This window comes from Dermochelys coriacea, chromosome 21 (genome assembly GCF_009764565.3).
Source record: "Dermochelys coriacea isolate rDerCor1 chromosome 21, rDerCor1.pri.v4, whole genome shotgun sequence".
Classification (NCBI taxonomy): Eukaryota; Metazoa; Chordata; order Testudines; family Dermochelyidae; genus Dermochelys; species Dermochelys coriacea.
The window spans coordinates 14,919,936-14,928,498 of record NC_050088.1 but is presented as its reverse complement, the minus strand read 5'-3'; the positions used below and the strand labels follow the sequence as shown (position 1 = coordinate 14,928,498).

At 57.3% G+C, this 8,563-nt stretch overlaps 1 protein-coding gene across 3 annotated transcripts; it reads left to right on the top strand.

Moving 5' to 3' along the window:
- Positions 1-906: 906 nt before the first annotated feature.
- ELF3 (E74 like ETS transcription factor 3) lies at positions 907-8,075 on the top strand. Of its 3 annotated transcripts, none has more exons than XM_038380017.2 (9): positions 907-1,026; positions 2,099-2,248; positions 3,111-3,332; positions 3,684-3,776; positions 3,886-4,011; positions 4,348-4,440; positions 5,378-5,494; positions 6,352-6,547; positions 6,832-8,075. In XM_038380017.2, the coding sequence occupies exons 2-9, from the start codon at positions 2,107-2,109 to the stop codon at positions 6,941-6,943; spliced, it is 1,101 nt and encodes a 366-aa protein (XP_038235945.1). In that variant the 5' UTR covers positions 907-1,026; positions 2,099-2,106; the 3' UTR covers positions 6,944-8,075. The 3 variants fall into 3 exon arrangements, with proteins under 3 accessions (XP_038235945.1, XP_043356246.1, XP_043356245.1); XM_043500311.1 differs by having other exon boundaries at positions 3,108-3,332; XM_043500310.1 differs by lacking the exon at positions 907-1,026 and adding an exon at positions 1,033-1,222 and having other exon boundaries at positions 3,108-3,332.
- The last annotated feature ends 488 nt before the right edge of the window (positions 8,076-8,563 follow it).

The following is an 8,563-nucleotide window of genomic DNA, read 5'->3' as shown; positions in this document are numbered from 1 at the left end:
AGCGAGATGCCACTGACTGGCAGGGCTGAGACAAACAGCCCTCTCCAGCACCTGGGAAGTGGAGGGGCAGGAATGGGCAGGAGGGACCCCACCCCAACAGGAGCTGGTCAGACATAAACCCATGCATACATTGGAAGCAGCAGAATAAGGAAAATCCTCTCTTCCCATCACCTGATTTACACCATTCTCTGGTCAAATCAGCTACCCCCCAGGGCCCAGCCCAGCTCCAGGCCTGGCTGGGGGAGGCTTAGGGCCTGTCTCGCCCAGTGGTGCTGTCCTGGCTCCGGAGGCTCTGTCCCTGCATCAGGCTGGCCAAGTGGCAAACAGGCCCCTCCTCTAATGGCCCAGCTTGGTTACACTCCAGAGGGTGCAGTGCCCATTTTAGAGGGGTCATTTATGAGGGCCGGGCTGAACCCGAACTCCAGACTTTTGGGGGATCCGGAGCTGCCGCTGAGGTACTTAGCTCAGCCAAAGGGAGCCACATCTTGTTGGTGTGGGCCGGAGCACAGGTTTGTCTGGTCACAGCTGCCACCTTCACCCCATGCTGGACTTCTGGCAGGGAGAGGCCTGGCTGGCATGCCAGCCCCTTACATGGCTGCTATTCGGGGCAGGGAGGAGGCAGATGATTAGCCTGCTTTTGTGAGCAAACAAACGTGAGATTAGAAAGAGAGAAAAACACGATGAGGGGTGAGACGCTGGCACAGGCTGGGCGAGGGCTTTGACAATCATTAAACTGGCCAGCCCTGATTTCCCGGCAAGAAAGCACTGGCGCGGGGCCAGTGGCACCTATTATGCAAATCCGATGAAGCTTGGAGCTTGAATGCTTGGCCTAGGAATTCCCCTAGAGCCCTGAGATCATGTTACCGAAGACACATGCTATATAAGGCCAGATACCCAGGAGGGGCCGCCTATAGGGGTAGGCGCTAAGGCACAGATGAGTAGTGGTTAGAAGCCAGTGGTGCACCTGGAGTATTACACGCTGTCTTTGCTGCCTGTGGATTAACTGCTGCTGCTGGGGGCACTGTGGTAGGTACCAAAACCTTTGTGCGCCGTGCTCAATAGGTTCAGTTACACTTCCCCGAGGGCGGAGGTGTTTGTGCACCCTCCGCTAGCTGGGGGACGCTGCTCCTTGTTCGCCAGCCACCTGTTGGTCAAACAAGCCCTTTGGGCATTAGGGGTAGAAAGCATCTGCACAGACGTCCACCGCCCTGGGCTGAGCCAGGTGAGTATTGGCAGTCCTGCTCTCCGGCTCTCATGCCTGGGCAGGCATGTTGATGGTGGGACGGTCACTTCTCCGGGTCATTTAAGGCTGGGTTCGAGGACTGGACTGAGGACACTGGCATCCAGGGAGCTGGTGGGAGGGAGCGAGTGTGGCTGGCCGGGCACCCTTGGCTGCACGGGGGCTGGGGTGCTTTGGGAGATGGGACCATGGGGTGAGTGGTGACAACCGATGGCCTCTTTCCCGGCGGAGCAGCCAGACCACAGCTGTCTGCAAATGGCAGCACGATGAGTCTGCTAAGCAGGAGACTCCGAGTGCCATCCACCCTGGCCCCACTGCGCATCCCCGTCCTCCTGGCCAGATGCTATCAGACTTACACCTGGATGGAAGGAGGCCTTGGAACGAAAGACAGCTGCTTGTTCTCATCCTTGTGCTCTGACAGCGGCTGGCTGAAAGCATCAAGCTGGTTGGGACGCAGCCTCCAGCCCAGGGGAAGCCTGTCTCTGTTCCCTTTTACAGCGAAGGTCAGCAAAGGGCCCAAGAAACACTGGGTGCTTTCTAATGGTCCAGTGAGGGCTTGAGCCTTTTTGATGTAGTGACGATTCACCTCAGCTTGAAATCTGCAGGCTGGGCTCTGATCCCGGCTGTCCTGGCTCGCGGAGGACCCTGGGCCTGAGGCACCAGAAGGGGCAAGGGAAGCATGGAGATGCACAGACTGCTGGTTGTGACCCCGTCCCCTCTGTGGGGCGGGGCGGGGCAGGGCAGGCTCCGTGCTCCCAGGCTGTACCCAGCCCAAGGTTCAAGTGCCAGTTCGGGAAGGTCTGTAACTCACAGGCAGCGCTGGCTGGAGTCATGCTGACAGGTGCAATCTCTTGACAGAGAGCTTTATGGCGGGATCCTGCGAAATCAGCAACATCTTCTCTAACTACATCAGCGCCATGTACCAGCCGGAGGAGGCTCAGCCCCCCATGGAACTGCTGGCCCACCTGGGGAAGGAGGACAATCTCGCGCTGCCTGCGGAGACCACAGGTGGGGCTGGAGCCTGCGTGCCACAGGGCAGAGCCAGGCAGGAGACCTGCAGTGATAATGAGTCAAGGCATAAGCTAATCACCAGATGGAATCCTGCCCCTGGAATAGAAGGGAGATAGGGTTGCCTAGTAGTTAGCACACAGGACTGGGATTTAGGACACCTGGGTTCTGTTCCCACCTCTGCTACTGGGCAACCTGGGGAAGTCCCTGGCCCTCTCTGTGCCTCAGTTTCCCTCGCCAAATGCTACTTTCAATAGCTCCCCAGAGGGTTGCCTGCCAGGTTTATCCTATTAACATGTGGGTCCCAGGGGAGGCTGGATGGAAGATGTTTTGAAGGTGCAAAGTGTTATTGTTTGTTTGCCCCATTGCCCAGGTGCATTATGGGGGCAGGTTGGGAGTTCAGCTTCCTTCCTCTGCAGCATCAGGGTTTAGTCTGCTGCCAGAGACAGGGGACTGGGTCGGATGGGCCACTGGCCAGCTGGGGCTAGTGGAAGGGGGAAGTTCACTCTCGGGCAGTTGGGATTGGGGTGAGGTCCCTCATACCCTCTGGTGGGTCAGCAGTGCCCTTTGGGGAAGGACTGGGCTGGGAGCTGAGAAGCTGTCCTTGGCCATTCCCTTGGGCCCTGCTGTCAGGCAGGATCCGAGGTAAAGGAGCAGGTGACTGATGCACATGACAATGCCACAACGGTGACTAAGCAAGATAACCTCCCCCCCACCCATCTGACTCTCTGTGCCCAGCAGAGCCAACCCCACCCCTTGTGATGTGGGCTCATTGAGAGCCCTGCTCAGCCAGCCAGAGCCGGGGTCGGGTGCCCCATGGGGTGAGCAGCGCCCCTGAGCCCTGCTCTTTTCTCCCCAACAGAGAAGCCGGCGTGGTTCGGCGAGCTCCCTTACTTCTGGAGCAAGGCGCAAGTGCTGGAGTGGATCAGCTACCAGGTGGAGAAGAACAAGTATGACGCCAGCGCCATCAACTTCTCCTGCTGCAACATGGACGGCTACACGCTCTGCCACTGCACGCCGGAGCAGCTGCGGCTCGTTTTCGGGCCACTCGGGGATGAGCTCTACGCCCGCCTCCATGAGATCGGTGAGTGCCAGTGACCCAGCACCGATTTTCCTCCTCCCCATGCCAGCAGGGCCCACAGAAAGCTAGCCTAGCCAGCCAGAGCTGGGGATGGGCACTTCCTTGGGGCTTCCAAACTGGCATGTCCCCAGTCCCTGCTGCCCTATAACCCGGGGCAAGGCCCATTCCTATCCCGAGACTCCGGTTAGAAGGGAGGTTTGGGTGGCACATTGGGGAGTGTAGAAGGGCTTGCACCAGAAGAACAGGGGAAACAGCAGGAACCCATGAAGGGGCCCACAGGAAGAGCATGGGGAGGTGCCTTTGCCCTTCGGACTGGTCAAATAAAATGAATTCCTATCTGCCCCCCTCCTGCAGTCTCAGTCTCCGATGAGCTGACCTGGATCATTGACTTGCTAGAGAAAGAGGACATGTCTTCCCAAGAGATCTTCCAGGACTCCAGTGCCTCAGGTAAGAGAAGCGCCCTGGCCACACCTTGTCCCTCAAGGCCCCTGCCTTGTGCATGTCCGTTACCTGGATGGGGCTCACCCTTTCCTGCTCTCTCCTCCACTGTTTCTAGAGCTGGGAAACTCGTACACGAAGGAATCCCTGGAGGAGATGAAATCCACAAACCCTTTCTACCAGGCAGACTTCAGCTACATTTCCAGTGCCTTGTCTCCAGGCAGCTCTGACATCTCTGTCTCAGGTAAAGTCTTCGTTGCTCACGTTCAGTGTTGGGGCAACCTTGGCAATGGCGCAGGCACGGGTTCTCCCATCAGTGGGCTCTCCCATCAGTCCTGGATGGCCCTGTGTCTGCTCCCGTCTCATGTGTGGTTCTCTGGGATGGGGTCACAGCCCTACATCTGGGTCTTAGTTGTAGACCCTGCCCTGTTTCATGCGAGAGTTCCCCAAAACCCATTCCAGGGCAGACCACCTGCTGGGGAGTGTTCGGTGTGCTGGGCTGGAGAGCTGCTTTCTACTGATTGGAAGTGTTTCTGGAGGGGAATAACTGGAAATCCAACTTATCCGCTTTGCCCCCCAGGGACCGGGATGTCGCACAGCCCCAACTCCCAAGACTCCGGTGGAAGTGACATAGATCCCGACCTGACAGAAGTGAAGTTGTTCTCCTCTGACGGTGAGTCGCTTCCTTCCCGATTGGTGGGGAGAGAGATGAGCTTGGGGCTGGGCAAGGCTGGAAAAAAACTGGGGTCAGGGAGGGAAAAGAAAGGCCCCTTCCCACTGGAGAGAGCTTGGTTGGTTCCCCTCTGCTGGGGAGGAGGCATTGAGAACTGACCCCTACTAAAGGTGGCCTGCCTTAGCTTTCTGTCTTGGAAACTTCTCAGGTGCTCATTGCCATGGTATCCAGGCAGGATGGGTCAAACCCAGGAGGTTTTATCCGGATCTCCCGCACTCTGGTGGGCTGAACGAAATGGAACCTGGACAGGATGTAGACCAGGCTTTGGCTCTGGGTTTTGCGTGGGCTCCTCCCTCCGCCCCTGCTTTGTGCATAGGGCGGGGATGCGATCTGCCTTTGAGACCCTCTGCCCCAGCAGCTGCTGGCAGAACCTTGGTGCCATGGTGACCCGGAAAGAGATGGGCAATGGGGCGGATGCCAGCAGTGCCGCGGGCTGGGATGGGGGTTGGGGACTTGGCCAAGGTGTGCCTGGCTGCCGCAGGCAGTGGTCAGAAACCCCCTGGTGCGGGGAGCTTTGACTGCATGTCTGTGCCGCGCTCAGTGTAACAGGGCAGGATACGGTCCATAGCGACCATTCGAACCGGTGTCCAGGCCTTCTCCCCAGGGCATACCAGGGAACCCGAGGTGCAGGAGATGGGGGAAGGGGCTCTGTTGCTGGGTGGCTAAACAGGGACCGCTGGTTAGGTCAGGCAGGCTGGCAGTTCCCTGAGCCTGCAGAGGGGACCTGTCCCTAGGGAATTACAATGGACATCTCCCCTTGTATTTCTAAAGAAGGAGAAGCCAGGAGCTGAGGCTGCTCAGACCCCTCCTGGGGCAGGGTGGGCCCGCTATAAAACCCAGACAGGCTCAGTAACGTCTCCCATCTCCTCCCGCACAGATGGTTTTGCTGACTATGACAAAGGGGACGTCAAGCATGGGAAGCGGAAAAGGGGCAGGCCCCGTAAATTCAGCAAGGAGAACAGAGACTGCCTGGAGACCAAGAAGAGCAAGCACTGTACGTGAGAGGCCAGGGGGGCTCCTGTGGGCTAGGGTGGCTATGCCCTGGCTCGTCCGGGTGCTGAAGTTAACGGCCAGCCCTGGAATTGACCAGGACAGTTGTCTCGGCCGTGTTTGGAGAGGGAAGGTGGGAGGAGGGATGGGGGCTCCTAGCCCATAGTACATTGAGGGCCAGCCCCTTGCACGGTGCAGCCTTTAGGCACCGATCCTCAAAGGGGTTTGGGTGCCTAACTGCCATTGATATCAAGGGAATCGGAGCCCCCAGTGCTTTCCGATTGGTTGCTGATGGTCCGGTGATTCCTAAGGTCCAATCCCTGGTCCCAGTGCATGGCCCCAGTAGGTGGGCTGGGTGCAAGGGAGTGCCACCACGAGGCTTGGGGCGTGGGGCAGATGGACTGGACTGCCGACCCATGGTGCAGCTGGCGCTGTGGACTATTGCTCGGTGGCTGTTACAGGGCTGCCGTTGCTTCCTGAGCTTCTGTGCCCCCTGCCTCACCCGTACGGCGTGGGGCAGGCGGATCTGCATAACTGCACCACCCACAAAGTCTCCTCTGGGGGCTGGGCCCCAGGTGCCTCAGTGGGGCGCAGCTGCCTAGCCTGTCTGGGCTACAGCCCCCCAAGTAAGCTCCCATGTGGAGGAACAACACTGGCTCTGCTGCCTATTGGACCTTCTGCACCCATGGGGTGCAGGGCTGATTTGTTCCCAGGGTGCAGGGAGCTGCTGCTGTTATCATGGCGCTCCCAGCCCTGGGCAGCACTTTCTGCAGAGCCTCCTCCAGCCTGCTGGGTTTCTGGGGTCCCAGTTCTTCAGAGCCCCCACATTAAACTGGACCGTCCCTCCTCTCTCTGTTCCAGCCCCAAGAGGGACTCACCTGTGGGAGTTTATCCGGGACATCCTGCTCCACCCTGAGCTGAACGAAGGTCTGATGAAGTGGGAGGACCGACGCGAGGGCGTCTTCAAGTTCCTCCGCTCCGAGGCGGTGGCTCAGCTCTGGGGGCAGAAGAAGAAGAACAGCAGCATGACCTATGAGAAGCTGAGCCGGGCCATGAGGTGGGTTTCAGGGGATTGCCCCCGTCCCGCCCAAGAGAGGCAGGAGCCCCAGCCTGTCTCCAAGGCTCCAGGGCCTACTTCCAACCAAAGCTCCATGCTTCACCTCCTCTGCTTCCCTACTCTACCCTGACAGCTCCTCTCCCAGCCTCCCCATAACGGGGCCTTCTCTCAGCCTCCTTCCCTCAGCGTCCTCGGCCTCAGGCTCTTCCCTTCCCAGATGGCCTCCACACCGGCTCCCTGGGCTGCCTTGCATCCAGTGCTGATGTCCCCTCCTTTCCTTCCAGGTATTACTACAAGCGGGAAATCCTGGAGCGGGTTGACGGGAGGCGGCTGGTCTACAAGTTTGGGAAGAACTCCAGTGGCTGGAAGGAGGAGGAAGTATTGAACCGAAAGTAAGGAGCCGGGGGAGCCCTACGAGGACTCGGGTTTTGCCCGTCTGGCCCAGGGGCGAGACCCAAGGCATAATGCAATGAACCGTGCTCCCTAGACAAGAGTTTTTGTCACACGTTGGAGCCCAAAGCTGCTGTCCCGGGCAGTGTGTTAGCCTCCAGCACCTTCCTAGGGGCACAAGTGTATGTGCTGGTTACCCGCCGGCACCTAGGTAACTACAGCTGATATTTTGGCTCAAGTAGGTTATTGTAAACCATTATTTCTATTGTTGCATTGCTGGACTCTTCTTTCCAAGTGGAATTACAGTGACTCTGGCTGTTCTCAAAGCCTGGAAGTGTGGAAGGGACGTGCTCCGTTCTTCACAATCGAATTCGGGGGACTTCAAATGTCTGAGCAGAGCAGGTGGTCCTGGCTACTGCTGCAGTCAGCCATGGTCCGGGAAGTGAGATGCACCAGTGTGCCAGCTACCGGGGCACTGGCCTCCCCGTGACATAGATGGAATGAAGAGAACGGGCACTGAGCGCTTTGTCTTTGCCAAGCATGCCCACTCTGCGCTGCCCGCCGTGGGGCTGCTGCCAGCCATGCGGGCTGTGCGCTGGCATGAGTAGCCTGCTGCTCTGTGAACGGCCCAAGCAGACGCTTCATGAATTTCGAGCAGCGCTGGCCCAAGGAGAGTAGGAGAGAACTGTGAATTTCGGATGGCTCTGGAGGGACCGTGACAGTAGCCAGGGCATCAGGCAAAGCCTCCCTCTTTGTTTCTGGGGCATTCGCCTCCTTGCCCCCAAAAATCCCATCCCCTCAGTGTGATAACATCCCCTTTCCCCATGAGGTGCTCTCCTCCTGCTTCTAATTTATATAACATAAACAGAGGGTATATAATGTATATAGAGATCTATTTTTTCATAAATAAGCTTGTCCTTGCGTGATTGTGAGTGTCCTGGAAGCACTTGGCCTCTTCGAACCAATGACTGTTCTCAGTATTCAGCTGGACTGAAATAAGGTTCTTCTGGCCTTTGAAGGTCTCTGTATAGAACATGGCATTAGTGTGTCCCGACACTAAGGGGTCTGGTGGCGCACAAGGTCTTTTCCTGGTTTGATTATGAGTATATCAGAAATAAATTGTTGCTTTTTTTACAAACGGCATGCGTCGCCTCCTCTTTGTGGTTTCTGTAATGACTGGGGATAAAGTGGGTCCAGGCTGCTCACTGGAGGGGGGGGGCAAAGGGGAGGTGTCAGATTCCATGGTAGCAAGGGACTGTAGTCACCCCTACCAGTTTGACCTCCTCCATAGGGTTGCCTGTCTGAACTGGAGCACAGACTTTTCGGAAACATTCGGCTCGATTTAAAGATGGCCAGTGTGGGAGAACCCACTGCTGCCCTGGGTAAAGTTGTTCCAGGGGTTAATTACCCTCACTTAAAAATTTACACTGTATTTCCAGCCGGAATTTGTCTAGCTTCAACTTCCAGCCGTTGGGTCGTGTCAGACCTTTGTCTGCTAGACTGAAGAACCTATTGTCAAAGATTTATTCCCCATGTAGGTATTTATGGGCTTTGATCAAGTCACCCCTCAACCTTCTGTTGGTTAAGCTAAGTAGATTGAGTGCCTTGAGTCTGTTCCTGATGGAC